Genomic DNA, 18,734 nt, shown 5'->3' on the forward strand with positions numbered 1-18,734 from the left:
AAATGCGTAAAGTTTACAGGGAAGAAAATGCGATGACACGAGAGGAAGTGGAAAAAGGTGCTTTGGAAATACATACAGTATTCAGGGATAGCAAGTCAACACTTCAAATGAGCTACGAATTGTTCCAACTTTTTTTTTTCTTTTTAAAGAAATCATACCACGCAGCTCAGGAGACCGATTCAGTATTCCGATCCTAGCGCACCACGTCTCGGAAACATGGTTATGTGCTGCAATGGAATGTGTTCACTTTGACATGCTAAAAAATCTGTGCTGATTCCGTAAACGGTTACGCGGAGTTTACTCGTTTGTAGCTATAAAGCTACTCATTAATTTTCCATGAAATTTGACCCCTGCCGCACCATACCCAACATCATAACCACCGCCGTTCGTTCTTTTTTGAAGAGATAGAAATCGTTTTGCTTTCACATGACACCGAGTCATATTTGTTAAAAAAAAAAAAAAAAGAAAAAGAAAAAAACCGTACCCCTATTGACAAGAAGAGAAGACCCCCCCCCCCTTTCCAACAAATACTGTGTCGGCTACCCTTTAAACTGAGCGATCAAGTTCAGCTGTGGTTACGTGCGCTGGGATGGAAAGCGGAGGGGGTGGAGAGAGCGCGAGGGACTGCAATATCATTTGTGAATCGCTCTCAGAGTGCCGCAGATGCGAGCAGCAAACACATGCACCGCTAATGCAGGTGAGCAACGGGCGCGCAGGCTGACAATGCGGGGCGCGGGGACACACATTTCGCTGGATTTTGCCTGAAACATTTCCAAGCACTTTGTCGGAATTACAGTTTTTTTTCTCCTCTTCTCGCCCGCTTTCGTTGCCTGCTTCTTCTCAGATGTACTGCGCTGCGGGTTTTTCTCCTCTGCAACTGACAAAACTACAAAACACAATGTGTTAAGTCACTGGACGTAAAGAAATCTGAGCACTTGGATGGTTGCAAAGACGCCTGGACAGCCGAATTTCTTCTTATTCGCTGTTGGAAGGTAAGAAGACGGACAGTTGTGTAAAGTACTGTATCATCATTATTAGGATTCGGTACGGGCTTTTACTGATATTATTCCGCATTGGGGAAATATCTTCAAATGAGAGGGTCTCCGACACACGAAGCTAGGATTTAAAACTCCATTGTGTTTTTTTGCTGTTGCATTGTAAATTGAATAATACAAGAGGGAAAAAGAGACGTGGACTCCTTTCGTTGAACTGAAATGACGGGACAGTTTATTATCATTATTTTTTAATTGTGTAAATAAACCGTCTAGTTCTCATGAAGAAATTTGTGACCCACGGCACGAGGAAGCGGGTCATTTCGGTATTGCTGTGGGCAGATTGCGGATTTTTGCTGAAAGAGGGGGAAAAGTGAGCCGAGCCGCGGTGCGAAAAGGAGATAATCGTGGTTTATGTCCTGGCTGAAATTTACTGCAGCTAAAACGGTGCGAGAAGGCATCCGGAGAATGAAGTCGCATGCAGGCGAAAACGGACGACTTCACTAGAGCGAAAAGGCGAAAATAAATAACAATTTAATTGTCGTGTCTCTGCATTTCAGCAACATCTGCGCACGATTTAAATACTAAAAGCAAGGCATTCGGCTACGGGGGAACCATGAGGACTACTGGTGCAGTGGACTATTTATGCTACTGTATGCTCACCCTGCAGCTGCTGACTCAGCCTGCTGCTAAGCAAGTCCTGCGATACCGCCTGGCTGAAGAGGGTCCGGCCGACGTGCGGATAGGAAACGTAGCCGCAGACCTCGGGATTGTAGCCGGGTCCGGCGAGGTGACTTTCACCCTCGAGTCAGGATCCGATTATTTTAAAATTGACAATATCACCGGGGAGCTCAGCACTAACGAGCGGCGGATAGACCGTGAAAAATTACAGCAGTGCCAAATGATATTTGATGAGAACGAGTGCTTTATAGATTTTGAAGTGTCAGTGATTGGACCAGCGCAGAGCTGGGTAGACCTCTTTGAAGGGAAAGTGATCATATTAGATATTAACGACAACACCCCCTCCTTCCCCTCTCCCGTGCTGACTTTATCAGTTGAGGAGAACAGACCCATAGGAACTCTGTATTTGCTACCCACGGCCACCGACCGTGATTTTGGCAGGAACGGCATAGAGAGGTACGAGCTGTTACAGGACGGCGGAGAGAGCGCGGGCAGGCGGACAGGGTCGGGTTCCGGGGGGCGCGCCGACGCCGGGGACGCTTACTCGGGCAAGAGGAGGTTCGACGCAGAGGGGGCAAGCAGGAGCAGCGTGTTCGAGCTGCAGGTGGCCGACACCACAGACGGGGAGAAGCAGCCGCAGCTGATCATTAAGGGGGCGCTGGACAGGGAGCAGAGAGACTCCTATGAACTGACCCTGCGCGTGCGGGACGGGGGCGACCCTCCCCGCTCCTCCCAGGCCATCCTGAGGGTGATGATCACCGACGTCAATGACAACAGCCCCCGCTTCGAGAAGAGCTTCTACGAGGCAGACCTGGCGGAAAACAGCTCACCTGGCGCCCCCATCCTGCAGCTGAAGGCGGCCGACTCGGACGTCGGGGTGAACGGGCAGATCGAGTACGTTTTTGGGGCGGCCACCGAGTCGGTACGGCGCCTCCTGAGGCTGGATGAGAGCTCGGGCTGGCTCAGCGTCCTGCACCGCATCGACCGCGAGGAGGTCAGCCAGATGCGCTTCATCGTCATGGCCCGGGACCGCGGCCAGCCGCCCAAGATGGACAAGGCCACCGTGCTCCTCACCATAAAGGACGAGAATGACAACGTCCCCATCATCGACATCCGCAAGATCGGCCGCATCTTCCTCAAGGACGGCGTGGCCAACGTGGCGGAGGACGTGGTGGTGGACACCCCCATAGCTCTGGTGCAGGTGTCGGACAGGGATCAGGGGGAGAATGGGGTGGTGACATGCACGGTGGTCGGGGACATGCCCTTCCAGCTGAAGCCCGCCAGCGAGATTGAGGGAGAGCAGAACAAAAAGAAATACTTCCTACACACCTCGGCGCCGCTGGACTACGAGGCCACGCAGGAGTACAACGTTGTCATCGTAGCTGTGGACTCCGGCAGCCCTAGCCTGTCCAGCAACAACTCCCTGATCGTGAAAGTGGGCGACACCAATGACAACCCGCCCATATTCAGCCAGAACGTGGTGGAGGTGTCCTTCCCCGAGAACAACGCCCCCCAGGAGACGGTGGCCACCGTGGTGGCCCTGGACGCGGACAGCGGCAAGAATGCGGAGATCGCCTACTCTCTCGACTCCTCTGTGAATGGAATATTCTCCATCAACCCAGACAGCGGTGACATCAGTGTTAACACTGTCCTGGACAGGGAGCAGATGGAGAGGTACGAGTTTAAAGTCATCGCCAAAGACAAGGGCATCCCTGTGCTTCAGGGTTCGGCTACGGTGGTGGTGCTGGTGGCAGACAAAAATGACAACGAGCCCAAGTTCATGCAGGATGTTTTCACCTTCTATGTGAAAGAGAACCTGCAGCCCAACAGCCCGGTGGGGATGGTGACCGTCATCGACGCGGATAAGGGCCAGAACGCTGAGATGAGCCTCTTCATCGAGGAGGAGGAGGACATCTTTTCCATCGAGAATGACACGGGGACAATCTTCTCCACCATGTCCTTCGACAGAGAGCAGAAGACCACCTACACCTTTCGAGTGAAGGCCGTGGATGGAGGAGACCCGCCCAGGTCTGCCACGGCGACCGTGTCCCTGTATGTCATGGACGAGAACGACAACCCTCCCTCCGTCACGTTCCCTAGCAACAGCTCCTACACCCTGCTGCCCCCATCCAGCAATGTCAGGACCGTCGTCAGGACCGTCCAGGCCACCGACACTGACACCGGCATCAACGCCGACCTCAACTACAGCATCGTGGGCGGGAACCCGTTCAAGCTGTTTGAGATCGACACGGCCAATGGCGTCATCTCCCTGGTGGGGAAGGTGGAGCAGAAGCACTACGGCCTGCACCGATTGGTTGTGCAGGTCAACGACAGTGGCACACCCTCGCAGTGCACCACCACCCTGGTCCACATCTACATCAACGAGACCCTGTCCAACTCCACCATCGTGGAGGGCCAGATCGCCCGCAGCCTGGGCATGCCCCTGTCCGTGGACATCGCCGGCGACCCCAACTACGACCTGGGCAAGCAGAGGCTGAGCATCGTCATCGGAGTGGTGTCGGGCATCATGACCGTCATCCTCATCATCCTCGTGGTGGTCATGGCCCGCTACTGCCGGCCCAAGAACAAGAACGGCTATGAGGCAGGCAAGAAGGACCACGAGGACTTCTTCACCCCACAGCAGCACGACAAGAACAAGAAGCCCAAGAAGGACAAGAAGAACAAGAAGTCCAAGCAGCCGTTGTACAGCAGCATCGTCACCGTGGAGGCATCCAAACCCAATGGCCAGCGCTACGACGGCGTCAACGAGAAGCTGTCCGACAGTCCCGGCATGGGCCGGTACCGGTCCGTCAACGGAGGCCCCGGGAGCCCCGATCTGGCCAGGCATTACAAGTCGAGCTCGCCACTGCCCACTGTTCAGCTGCACCCCCAGTCTCCCACGGCCGGGAAAAAGCACCAGGCTGTGCAGGACCTCCCCCCAGCCAACACCTTCGTGGGGACGGGAGATAACATATCCATTGGATCGGACCACTGCTCAGAGTACAGCTGTCAAACCACCAACAAGTACAACAAACAGGTAAGGATGCCTCCTCCTCCTCCCCTTCCTCTGTGTGGATGTAGTGTTTTTGTAGTTGTTTTTCTCTGTGTCCACGCGCGCTCGGTCTGAGGTTAGCTGGTGTGGGCTCAGCAGTGGAGCTGGCTGAGATGATGGGCTGTCAGGTCAGGATCAGGAGGCTTCTTTGTTCTGGAGTGTCATTCACATGTACGGGTGAGAAAGAGAGACCAGCGCGTAGCACAAAGAGGGCTGTCACTTATGTGTAAAGTGGTGAACTGTTTCGGATTTGACTTTAATTGTGTTATGTGATATTGTGAAGACTTTTAGTGGACAGTGTTAATAAATTGCACTTGCATGCACGCTCTTGAACACATACACACTAGATTATTTGTCCTTCAGGAAGGACATTACACATACAGACACACACATGCACACACACACACGCGCACACAGACAGACGTGTACAAATGCATGACCAAACAAACATGCATGCAGGAGGGGCATTGCGCACACACACACACACACACACACACACACACACATACCCACACATGCACGCACACACACACACACACACACACACAAACACACACACACACCACACACACACACATTAACACACGCACACACACACACACACACACACACACTCATTAACACACACACACACACACACACACACACACACATTAACACTCATTAACACACGCACACACACACACACACTAACACTCATTAACACACGCACACACACACACACACACACACTAACACTCATTAACACACACACACACACACACTCACAGTGCGGCAGCAGCAGTGAGTGCAGGGTCGGGACCTGCAGTGTCCTCTCCCAGTAACAGTGCTGCCTTTTTCCCTGTTAGAGAGACAGACTCTGAAAGTGAGCCCTGTAAGGAATGTTAACTCCGGTGTCGTATTTAACAGCCCTCATTCAGCCTGACGGCCAGCATCTGGAGGGGCAGACGCAGCGTTAGGCTCCTGTGTTTTCGCTGACCTCTCCACCGAATTAGGGCTCTTTTCCCTGAGCTTTCATCAGGATCGAAACAACACAAAAAACAGACCACGGATTCAGAGTGGGTCTGGTGGCGCATTCGTATTCTGTGGAGTTGCTGAATTAATCAATTTGTATTATCATTATTATTTTATGTTTTTTTTTTGAAGTGGGTGAAAGAACCAAGGTTAATACATTATGAAGTCAGGCCTTTTATTCGGCTTTCCCCAGGAAAGAACACTTACTCTGTAGTTTCATGTGTTTTCTGTGGAGCTCTAATGAATTATTGATCATTTTCTTACATAGTGTAAGCAACCCCACCAGCATTCCTGAGTGCTGTCCCTTTAGCTGGGCTGTTTTCTCTCTCTCTCTCTGTCTCTCTCTCTCCATCTCCCTCTTTCTCTTTCTCTCCATCAATCCCCCTCTGTCTCTCTCCCTCTTCCTTCTCCGTTAACACACACAGTCTCGCACACTCTCTCTCTATCAATCTCTGCCTCCTCTTTCCCCTCTCTCTCTTTCTTTCTCTCTCTCTCTCTCTCCTCCTTCTTGCTCCTGCTTTCTGTAATGGACAGGTTGCTTGAATAGCCCTTAATGCTCAACAATAAAGTATTTCAGTGGGCTGTTGCTTTGAGTGCAAGGACTGCTGTTGCCTGTGTTTTGTACGGATGTCTCATGCATAATTAACGGAGTACTCTATTCGCTGGTGCACTACGTGGATTGTGTGTCTGAATGCCGCTGTTATTAATTTATATATTTAGTTTTATGTATGTGCTGCAGTATTTTTATTGTGTGCGTATCGGTTCAATTATTCATCCACGCCTACTTATTGAACATAGCAACACTGCACCTGACTGTTGGTGTGAGCACTTAATATGCCTGTGGTGAAGTTGTTGCGTGTATGTAGCAATGTAAGGGCATTACCTTTGTTGGCGTTTAAAAAAGTATATATGTTATATTGATTTATTGAACGTGGCTGAATTATACAATTACAATGGAATGCCTACCATTTCAAAAAGTTGCAACCCTCTGTACACCTTAGAAATACACCACATTCACACACACACACACACACACACACACATATATATATATATATATATATATATATATTAAATACATGTACACATATATATGCATCACTCACTATTTGCATGTTGTTAAAAGGAAGCTAATTGATCTTTACTCTTTACACAGTGTGTGATGGTTAGAATTGTTTTAATGGTTGCAGTCTCTACTGCCGTATACCACGGAAGTAACTCATTTACTGACTGCCTTGTACGCGTTCTTCAGAAAATAAATAGATAGTGGACTGTTTTACACTTACAAGTATCAGCTACTGTTGTATTCATCTTCACACTCTTTTGGAAAATCTCATCACTCATTTCTTTTCTCTGGTCTTCTCTTTCGTTCACCTACGCAGCTAAAATTAAATTAAATTAAATTAAAAAATCATTTTCTGTTACGTAAGTGCCCATTTTGAGATCCTAAAAAAGAAAAAAAGAAATTGCCTCGTGTTTTTCTTAGTCACTGTGGTTGTGATGAGTAAAGTTAAAGACTCCAGCTGAGCGTGGTGCTGCTTGGCTGAGCTGTGGTCAGGAGGAGGGTAATGTATGCGCCCCTCCGCCAGCATGCGCGGCCGTGGAGGTGGACGCTGCCTTCTGACACATCTCTCTCCCACAAGCTTTCTGCTGCAGCGAGGCTCTCCTAACCGCATCCTCCAGGGCGGCCTGCCTTACTGCCCCCCCAGACCTTTCCGGAGCGCGTAAAAGCTCATTTGCATTTGCAATCTGCAAATGGCGCCGTATACAGCAGCAGTGAATGGCATCACAAGGAACACAGTGCAGGGGTATAGGGTGGGGGCACTGCAGGATCGAATCCGGAGCGGGGCACAGCTATTGCACTCCCCAGCTGGGCACTTACTGCTTTAGTAAAGACCCTACTGTATGCATGGATGAAATGCTGAGTATGAGATGTATGCAGCGTCTTCTGAAAGGAGGTCTGCTTAGCAGATGTGAACAGCGATATATAAACGTAGTCAATAAGTGATTATTGACAGTCTTGTAGAGCCCAGGAGGTTGTCCATGATGTGATTGTTATTGACACCATTGCATGCTGGGCTCGATCTCTGCAAGCATACTGCAGCCTGGACACATTTCTGATTCAGTTTATAACAGAAAAAAAAAATAATAATACAATAAAGTAAACAGAAATGAACAGAAATATTCGGGCAGTTTTATCTTTGTGTGTGGGTGTCTTTGTGCATGTGATTGCATGCGTGCGTGCGTGCGAGAGAGAGAGAGAGAGAGAGAGAGAAGCGCAGAGAGGAATAAAGAGGTCCCTGTTCATTTGGGACAGAAAGGTCCCTGCTGTTCTCCCCTGCCTGCGTTCTCTGTCTCAGGTTACCCCTCTCCCCTGCACCTACCTCAGCCCACTTGAAAGTCAGGGCTTATTATTAATACTGCCTGCACAGACAGGTATCCAGGCAACTGTAGTGCCAAGTCTCTACCTGTTAGACATTTAAGTCGTCATTAAGGTAACTGGATGCAGAAATAGAATCCGGTGTGTGGCGGAGTGGCTCTGGTGGGGAAGGAGAGAGCAGACATCAGGTTTTCCCCTCCGCTCCTCTGCTAGTGTCTCGGGTTTCGGGGGACAGAGGGGAGCACGTGGCGGTGGTGTCTCGAATGTGCTGATCAGCTCTTCAGGTAACCATTACCATCAGCCAATCAAACCTCAGGCATGTTTTTTTTTTCTTTTTTTTTTGCAGTGAATCAAATTATTTTTGCACTGAAATTAAATGACTGACTAGCATATAAAAGGAAAGGGAAAGCAAGATATATCCTGTGAGATGGAATGATTTGCGGTAGGATGCTCAGTTGCCCTCAGGATAAAGGAACAGCAGACTCACAGACACAGATGTCTGTGGCTGTGCTTACCCCCCATGATTCATCTTCATTGCATTACTCTTTTATTACGTCTTGTATTCATAACGTCTGCCTAAGCCAACCACAGCTCAGGGATGCGGTGTCACCCACAATGGGTTTGGAGCGTGTGGCCTTCTGGTGTGGGGCCCGGGGGTTCTGTTCCTGCTGCTGGCGGGAGCTCCGGGCTGAGCAGTGACCATGCCGTGTGTGATTTGAATGGAAAGCGCAGCATCACTAACAGCATGCCTTCAGAGCCCTGATGCAAATTAGAGCCGCCTATGCTGTGATAATTGATACACAGGAAGGCCGAGACTGCGGGATGATCTTTGTGCCTTTGTTATCCCAATCACAAGTCCTCTATGCAAAAAAAAACAAAAACAAACAAAAAAAAAAAGCGCTTACATTTGCCTGGTGCTAATTTGCTGAAACCAGACGCAAATGTATCTGTGTAGCCATTCTAAACTGGCGGCCTTCCTCTTTTGCCGGTCACCTCCCCAAGGCTTCATTGGTGCCTGATGATCTAGTTCTAGTTTAGAAAACTGATGGTGATATTTTCTCTCCTGTGGGCACAACACTGCCCTCTCTGTGGCTCTCTGGAACTGCAGCCTTTACTTTAACACTTGTTCATATGGATCAGCATCACTGTGAACCTCATCCGATACAGCGGCTGTTGGAGTGTTGTGATTTTGCATTTATGGCATATGATTATACTGTAGCTGCATGGTGATACAGATACATGGTGAGACAAGGTGGGATTTTTGTTTTGTCTTGTTTTCTCTCTTTATGAGGGGACACTTCTTACGATGTTGGATTCACAATTCCAGTAATAACGTTTCTCCTGTTTGAATCCCTACCCTTACAAGCAATACACATTAGTGTCAGTAGCAGCAGCTGCAGAAGCAGCTGTATTACCAGCTGTGGTAGCGGTAGCTTTTGTTTATGTTGTAGGCCTGTATAGTAAGCTGTAAGTGATGTGTATCTGCCCAATGCCCTTGTGCAGGGTGGGTCAGGGCAGTATCACAGCGCCGAATACGAGCGACAAGCATCAGTCCAATAAACAATGAGCCAATAAGCGTTTTCCCAGAGTCCATCGTGAGGCCTCTCCCGTGTGCCTGGGGGCGCCTTTGAGCGGACCATGCAGTGAGGAGTTATTCAGGAGCGTGTCACAGCTTCACATGATGACCGTTGGTGACAACATGAATGAGGCGTGCTGTGAGCACATCTCTCTGGGATTTAGTGGCAGTGCGTAGGATAGCTGACTCAGGCTGTGGCAAGCGTGTTTGGCGCCTTGGGCTATGTTTTCTTTTTTCTTTTTTTTCCAGGTGTCTTGAAGGTAAGTCATTTTTTTTTCCAGGTGGCCTTTGTTAAAATCCTTTGTTCTGCGAGCGCTGATTTACAATGTCCTGCTGAGTTCTTAAATCCAGATGTATATGTAGCTGGCTCCCAAATATAGAACTGTTTTGCCACCTTAGTTTAGCTTTGTAGTCTGTAGGAACAGAATTGCAAATTCTACGATAGCAACAAGCCAAAAAAAAAAAAAACGCAGTGTTAAGAGCTGTATGGTAGTATAACGGCTTTTACTTCAAGGTTTAGGCTACAGTATACTCTGTCTGGCTTCATTATCTTTCATACTGTGTCTTGCATATGGTTTACTTGACTTGAGGGTTTGAGGGTTGCTGTTGGGTACCCTTATTTATTTGTACTTGGGCTGTGGGGTTTAAACTACCCAATGAGATTGGTTTGGAATCCCTGAGGTTCAAGGCAATGTTATAGAGGTTTGGAAGCTGTAAATTATCTGGCTCTCACTTAGAAAGTATGGGACCCCCAGAGAGCTGGCGGCTAGCTCTGAGTGTCTGCTTCCAATTAAAACCACCTGACGGTAACCATCCTCCACCAAACTGCATTTGCTTCTGTAACCCATACACCCACCCCGCCTTGATTAATGTGCCTGTTGCAAACATAATGGAATACTCTAAACTGCCACCATCTGAATGCAGCGTAGCTGGTTGTGAACGTATGGGTTGTGAACGTTCGAATTACACCGTGTTGAAGTGTGGGGCCCCTGGAGATTCATACACGCTCACTTTGCAGACTGCAGGTTGTGGATTACAAGGCAGTTAACCAGCCTTTTGGGCTGCCTTTTTCTGGAGAGCTTTTACTTACGCTTATAACACAGGTGACGCAAGTTGTGTGTCTTGGAGAAAAGGAGGCTTTGAATGTGTTCTGGTATTCACACAGCTTGGAATAAATAAATAGACATGTAGTCTGAGTGAAGGAGGTGTGAGTATTGATCGCACCGTTTCTGCCTCCTAAAAAGCTGAAAGAGCTGGGTACCGAAGGCATGTCTTTCACACCATGCAACAACTCCCAAACATAAAAACATCTACTATTCAAAGTTACAATAAGTAGGACTGCATGGTGTTATTTTATCCTATGGGGCGTTGGTTTTATGACTCTGTTAGCGGAGAGAATTGGCGGCCGCGTGGCCCGTTTGCTGCTGAATGCCTTTAATTTGATCAGATTGGCTGTGCCTGTGATTTAGCGTGCTTGGGCTGTTGTTAACGCCCAGTCTGCAAGGCCCCTGCAAATTGCCCCGGCCAGCAAATTCCTGCATACGGTGCAGAAATTTAAATACATTAGTCTGAAGGGTGATGACTTGTTTCAGTCATTTCAGCTACTTCACTGTAAGGAGAGGAGAGGGTGCACTTCACCACCTAAGGAAGGAATAAACTGTAGAGGGGGAGCGTGTGTGTGTATGTGTGTGTGTGTGCATGCATGCGCATGTTCATGTGTGGCTGTGAATCTTATTAGCGTTACCCACTCCTGTCTGGAAAAAAAATAAATAAATAACTGTACATTTAAATAATTACTTACTGTTTTAATTGGTAGCACTGATTTAAAGGCTGGGAATGGACCTTCTAGAACAATCCATCCCCAGAGTAATTTTTCAACTGCGAATGTGAGATGGCCTCAACGCTCTTCTTCTTTTCAGTGCCCCCCCCCCCCCCCCCCCGCGCTGCATCTCTCTCGTCTCTCTGTGTCCCTGTGCATCAACAGTGAGTGGCCCCAGAAAAATGTGGGGTCGAATGATGGAGGGCAAAGCACACGCAGCCCATTCATTACGTCCTGCACGTCACGGTGCCCCGATCAAAAGGTGGCGCCCAAAAACCCCTCAAACGTCGCATGATTGCTCGGCGCAGGGTTGATTGTAAGTGGCAAACCTTGAGATTTCACTTTCGGCGTCGCGCAGCCGATGACATTTAATAGGAGGTGTCATTTTTGTGGCAGTAGCGCCGCTTTCTTCGGCGGGATCGGAGCCTCGTCGTTGAGATGTCATCTCCAGGAAAACACTCGCCTGACGTGCTGTGTTCCTCGTGTCACACTGCCGCGTCGCGCACACTTCCCCCCCTGCTGAAAACACACCATTTTTTTTATTAATATTATTGTTTCCCCTCTTTGCTCTCTTTTTACACTAATCTCGGCAACGTCTTACATCACTTATCCGCGTTGTTGCGCCGCACAGGGGAATAGTAAGCTGTCAGCTTTTCAGATCACGATGGAGGGAAGATCTTGTTGTCTGTTGCTCAGAAGTGAGGCCCTTCCCGGCCTGTTGTGGCGGGTTGGTCTTTTGAAGCCGGGTGTTTGATTGCAATGCCGTTGTGCGGAGCGTCAGAGAGATGGAGGTGGGGGGGGGGCGTGAGACCCCTGGTGGGGGGTGAAGAGGTGATAGTCACCGTTCTCCTTCTCCACGGCATTGTCAGCAGTGTCAGGGAAGCTGCCAGGACTTCCAACGCTAGAGACAGGGGGATTGAAACGTCTCCCTACAGCACTGTCGCACGTATCCTTTGTGAAAATGGAGGGAAAAAAAGACACCATACAAACATTTTTATGTCGGTTTTAGTGCTGCTGTAACAGATTAACATGGATTCAGGCTCGATCATCTGTGTACATTTGCAAACTCTTTCATTATGATTGTTATACAGTATGCTACAGGTGTCAGGTAGGTCATAAATCAAAAGGCCAGCTCCCTATAATTGTACATCTGATAATTGCATACTCCATTTTGTGGAGCTGGTCCCATTCTAATCCCACAGGCTCTACTTCTCTTATACTAGTACTACTTATACTTTTACTTTAGTGCATAATGCCAGTACAGTCCTCAGCACAGGCAGTTATCAGGATTTACAGTGAGCTGTTTGTGATTCGAACCCTGGGATCCACCCGGTTTTGCGAATTCCGAAGGTGCTATCTCCTCTTAGCACAGAGAGAGAGAGAACCAATCCGGCAGTCTAGTTCTTGCTGTTGTCTTCCTGTTAGGTGTAAAATCTGTATTCAGAGTGCACATGGAGCATGTGGGGAATATGCTGAATATCTGCTCCCTTGGCTACGTTTGTGGAAAGTACACTGGGGTGTAGTGAACAATGCACATCTGCAGCATGTACTTCCAAAGTGGTAGCGTTTGAAGAATGCATTTATTCCTTTTTATAAACCGAGTGCATTAACATTTTTAGCTACTGCTTCTGCGAGGAAAATGGCTTGGTCTTAACAAGGGGTGCCAAGCACAAAGCTGGTGTTAGCATTAGGCTTTTTTTCATGGTTCATTAGAGTGAGCCCCTAAATGAGATTATCAGTGTATGAAACAGGAGGCAGAACATTCAATAGCTATCCATCAAACTGCAGGGAAGCACTCTATCACTGAAGGAGTAGGAAGGGAGACCACTCCATCAGCATATGTATCAAACACAAAGAGGCAAAGAGAACAATATGTCTAAACATGATTCAGTCATGCTCTCGTGTGTGTGTGTGTGTGTGAGAGAGAGAGAGAGAGCCTGTGTGCTTACATGTTTTCTGTGTGGATGAGAGTGTGTCGATATATGTGTGTCTGTGTTTTTTGTGAGAGTGTGTCTGTATGTGGGTGTCTGAATGAGTCTGTGTTAGAGGGTGTTTTTCTGTGTGTTTGTGTGCATGAGTGTGCCTACGTGGGCATAAATGTGTGTCTATACCAAAGAAAGAAAAGGAAATAGAGGAAAAAAGAATCTCCATCTCCTGTGCAGAATATTCATTAGATTTATGAAAACAAGAGAAACTCCATCTTGATCCGGCCTCACCTGTGAGAGCAAGGGCTATTAGAGTCTGCCGATAAATCTTGTCAAAGAGTGCCGTACTCTGTGGCTTATGAAAAATGAAGGTCATGTAGGCTGTACTTTATGGGATACACGCTTAGACGTTATAAAAAAAGTGAATTATGGAGTCCTGTAGGCATTTTCAGGAATGCTCATTTCTTTTTTTTTCCTCCTCACCCGGTTTTTGCTTTTCGCAGTAGTTATGCATTCTATCATATTATTAAAAAGAGCGTGCAGTAATTTAAAGGCATTGCTCGTAGCACAACTCTTTTCATTATTTTATTTAAATGGAAATTTGCCTATAGTGGAAAGTTTTTCATGCTAATTTTCGTTTGTAATGGTCACGGTAGCATTTTAATTTTGCCAGAATGACAGTACTTTCATGGAACACATGAGCTGTATGGTCCACAAATGTAAAAAAGAGCAGATAAAAAGCTGAGCCAAACAAAGCACAGAGGATGGCCATAGGAAGCGGACGTTTTGCTGATGATAACAGGCCTTTCAGCCAATCTCGGCTCATCATTTACCCTGCATTTAAAATAATAACGTCACATTTTGTCCTTGAATTATACGGGGAAAATGAATTCTTTCCTGCAGATTACCATAGGGACATTCACAGATTCTAATGTCATTCAAAAGGATGTGCTATCCCTATATACAGTTCATACACAAAGAATAAACAATTTTCATGTTAAAAAAAACCTCTTATTCCAGTTTTATTTAGTAAGCATCCTTTTATTACTGTTTGTAGATCCCATTTCATAGACCTAACCAGTGGCATCATAATGATTTCCATACTTTGTAATGAGGTTTGGCACCTAAACCCTTTCTGCTCTCTACCAGTTTGCCAACATGTTCACTCTGTTGAGGATAATATAACAGAGTAAGCTGCTCCTGATAGGAGAACAGACATGCCATTTAAAGCAACAGTTATAGAACTTATACAAGCTCTGTGACCTTGTCAGACTGGGGGAGAGAAAAAAAAAAGATCTTAAATCTACAGCTCAGAAGTTGGTTTGTTTTAATTAGCAGTTCTAGAACACAACCTTTGCAGACACTTTTTTTTTATTATTACTATTGGACAGAGTGGATATGATGTCACGTGTGATGCAATAGTGCTGTATCTATGAGGAAGGCTCTCTGCGTGGCAGTGAGTGTTCTCTGTGTACGATTCTTCCACCAGAGAACACAGTGTATAATGCCATTGAACGCTAACGTAGGGGAATTGAGTTAGACCTTCTGTTGTGTTGTCTCGGTTTCCCGTTTGCTTGTTGTGTAGCGGAAGGGAGGGGCTAGGACGGCCCCTTCGTGCTCACAGGTGATTATTAAACTCTTATCAGAGTGTCTGTTCCTCTGCTTCCCGGCGAGAATGGCGCCAGGGTCAAACGGCTCACCCCTTGTTTGGCTGTCAGCTTTAAAAAAGGAAATCGCTAATAGAAGAATTGGTGTTTGCCACAGTCCATTAACTGTGGGCGGGGCCAAACCAACACTTGGACGCAGGGACCAATTACGGATTACTGAGCCTGACCAATGGTGGGATTGCTTTCAGGAGAGTGTTAGCCTCATAGCCCTGGGGGAAATAGTACTAAGCAGTCAGCATCACTTAGTTGGTAATATAAGATTAGCTAGCGGCTACATGTTTTGGTGTAACACCCATGTCAGTACAACTGTGGTTAATTACACAAAATGAGACAAAACATTCAGTAGCTAACTTTTAAGCAACCCCATAAAGTGCATATATTTATACTTTCATCCTTCATGTTTGATTAGGTTTGAAAGGCTTGGATTAATTACATTTTTTTTCTTTGGAGGTGGTGGGGGGGTGGGGGGGGGGGTGGGGGGGATTATAAATATTTCACAGTAAACTCTGCATGCTTAAGAGGAAGCTCGTGGAACGGTACTGGTGGATGCGTGCTGTATGTGTGAAAAGTGAGATAGCCGAGCGTTCCCGCTCCTAAGTTGCAGAGTTGCCATTTAACTCAAGGCTTTATCCCCCTCGCCCCCTTGCATACGTTAAAAGATTTATGGCATTGTGTGTGTGTGTGTGTGTGTGTGTGTGTGCACGCTCTCTTTATTCTTTAAATCCATGTGAATAGGTGTTCCACAGCCTCTGCCGCATGTGAATCGAGGACATGACATTACAATTGGCAGTGTTGTAATTTATTTTTAAACTGTGCCGTTATCGGCAGCGACACGACCGGGCTTGAATGGGGATCCTCAGCTTCTCCACATCTGCATTTGTGCTCTCCCTGTTTAAGAGTTGGGGGGTGGGGGGGGGGGCTTTAAAAGGCTGCATCCTCCTTCGTGTTTCTATGGTAATGCTCTATCTTAATTCTTCCGATCCCCCCCCCAGCTGGCTCTGCATTGGAACGTCCGTTTATACTCAGTTTTGGTTCACACCGGCTCTGGGAGCAAGGACTCCCCCCCCCCCAAGATACGTCCCCACAATGTTGCTACGACAGTTTAACAACAGTGACATTTCTGTTTCAATCTCCTCTGCGGGCGGTTTGAACATTGTGTTCCCTGAGCTGGGGGGGGGGGGGGGGTCAGTGGGGGTGATAGTGGTGTTTTTCACTGTGATCCATGGCTAAGCTCAGCACGCTCTGACCTTTGACCCCTCTTCTCAGAGTTGTCCGGTTGTGTCGTGTCTGCGCTGCAGCGGGTACGAGTGCCCCCGCCGTCGCGGGATGGTAATTTGTGTCCCTCTTTTGAGTTGACTTGATTCATGAGGTTAAATTAGCCGGTGAAAGAACATCAGCGACTTTCCAAGGGTGCCCATAACTCATGGCTCCTTTGTGGAAGGGGCTAACCTTTTAGCTTCTGCTCCCTGTGGCCGCAGTTGCTAGTTAACCATTTAACACAAAAAATAAACCTTTTACACTTGAAGCACAGTGTTGAAGATATACAGTTATGCTGCCATGCATTTTACTTTTCCTCATCAGCGTTGATGTGGACAAAACTGAAAATGCACAGAAGTCTTATAAATAGTCTTCAATGTCAGGGCTAGCTTTACCTGCAGTGCCCCTGCAAGTGTCCCTGTGACCTTTGGGTATCAAACCTGCTTATTTAGCAGGTCTGTAGTTTCATGGAGGGTGAATGACTTACCATTCAGGTTTGTTTCTGAAACTTTTGCTTCTGAGAGAAGTGATTAAGTTCATGGGAGTCTGAGCTTATTTACAGGAAATGTCATGACTCTGAAGAAGGCGTCAGAGAAGACCTTTGCCCAGTCATGTTCTATAAAGAACTCGTAAGCAACATGTCTTTGTGTAGGAGTTATAACTGAAATGGATACCATTGAAATGGAAAGGTGTGTGTGTGTGTGTGTGCGTGCGTGCGTGCGTGCGTGCGTGTGTGTATGTGTCTGTCTTAGCAGCTTAAGCGTAATAGTACTTCACATCAGTAAAAGGTATATCTATTTCTTTATATATTATAAAGAAAAGTAATTATAGAGGAAGGTAATATCTGTATCACTCCACAGTGTGTTGTAGAGTGTGCTGTTATACCACACTGTGTTGTATAGTGTGTTCTGACTCAACGCTGCGCTGTACTGAGTTCAGCGGGTAGAATAGCGTCCACGGTCCCTGAATTCCAGCTCATAAACTCTTTACAGCAGCCTAATTTCCAGCTGGGCTGGGCTGCTTTGAAGAAATCTGTCTCTTTCTCGATTGTTAAAGACGGATATTTTCCATATGCTGTGCTCAATGAGCACCGTGAAGAAGCGGAGAGGGAAAACACAGCGGTTCAGGTGCGATCTTGTGCCGTGGCCTTTGCCTGAGTGTCACGAAAGGGGGTGTGGAGTGCAGATGATGTTTGATTGGCAGTGCTGAATCTGGTCAAGGACTGCACTCTCTCTGCAGTATCATGTTAGGTCCGGGGGTCATATTTATCAGCATCTGTTTTCATAAGAACAATACAAAAACGACATGTCATTTAATGAAGCCAGCTAGTGGTGAGAGGCTGGGGCTTCATGAGCCCCCAGAGTATCAGAACCAATAATAGTGGTAAAGTCAACAGAAATCAATTTTATTGGCTCTCTGTGCATGGATTGACAGGCCCTGGTAGCTCCGCCGCTGGTGGATCCTGTTGCTGTAGGTGTTCTGTGCTGCTCGTGAAGGGGCAGTTTGGAATGTTGGCTCGTAAACGGGATGAGTCCCGAGACTCTCCCCGGATGCGGACCCGCCCTCCGAGCCGTCCCGCGCTCTCCGCGAGGGTGCGTTTGGCTCGGTGACACCTTGACCCGAGATCATGGGGAGGAGCGGTTCCCCTCAGAGAGAGTGTTTACGCCCCGGCCAAACACACGTCTCTCTGCGAGTGGGAGATTTACAGGAAGTGACAGGTTTGAAAAATAAGCAGGCTGCCGGGGTCAAGGCTCTTTGGAAGCCAGTGAGAGATATTGCTGTGCTTTTTCTGCCCGCATTCTCCACCTTTTGTGACATCACGGTTTTGGGTACGCTGACCCGTGAGCTAGCCGTAGCAGCTATAATCACCATCAGAACTTCAGCTCTTGCAGGTGGTTGGGTGAAACCTCAGTGTGGCACATACTGACGGTGTCCATGGCATGTATACTTCTGTGTGAGTGTTATGTCTGCTCTGTTCCCTAAACCCCCGGCGGGGCAGTGCAGATGAGAGTCTGCGTGTTTAGGTGTAAGTGATCTATTTTACTGCGCTTTCTCACAGGGAGAGGACCGACACAGCGCAGCGGGGCCCTGTGTGTTTCAGAGCTCTCCAAAGTATTGTGTGGCCACTGAGGAAGGAACGCAAGACATTCCTGGGATGCTCTCCCTGCATTCCCTCCCCCCAAAAAAACAGGCACCGCGCCCCGGGGGCATAGGTATGCCGCTGGCTGAACACAGGGCGCGGTGGTATGCGCAATGAGCAGGACAAGACTACACACGCTGCCCCTTGCAACACAGCGGTCTGGACCCCGTGGAACTGAGAGGAAAAACACATCATTCTAACACTGCCAAAGTGCAGCTGGGCTCACCTTAC

At 47.8% G+C, this 18,734-nt stretch overlaps 1 protein-coding gene across 4 annotated transcripts in view; it reads left to right on the plus strand.

Moving 5' to 3' along the window:
* The first annotated feature begins 569 nt into the window (after positions 1-569).
* The window catches only part of pcdh7b (protocadherin 7b), a 117,954-nt gene continuing 99,789 nt past the window's right edge, over positions 570-18,734 (plus strand). For 2 of the 4 annotated variants that reach the window (XM_036551267.1, XM_036551269.1), the window contains exon 1: positions 570-4,710. In XM_036551267.1, coding sequence (XP_036407160.1) covers positions 1,609-4,710 — 3,102 coding nt within the window. In that variant the 5' untranslated portion in view covers positions 570-1,608. Of the gene's footprint in view, positions 4,711-18,422 lie in introns of all 4 variants that reach the window. The other 2 variants (XM_036551268.1, XM_036551270.1) reach the window with 2 other exon arrangements.

The sequence above is a fragment of the Megalops cyprinoides genome, chromosome 18 (assembly GCF_013368585.1).
Source record: "Megalops cyprinoides isolate fMegCyp1 chromosome 18, fMegCyp1.pri, whole genome shotgun sequence".
Lineage (NCBI taxonomy): Eukaryota > Metazoa > Chordata > Actinopteri > Elopiformes > Megalopidae > Megalops > Megalops cyprinoides.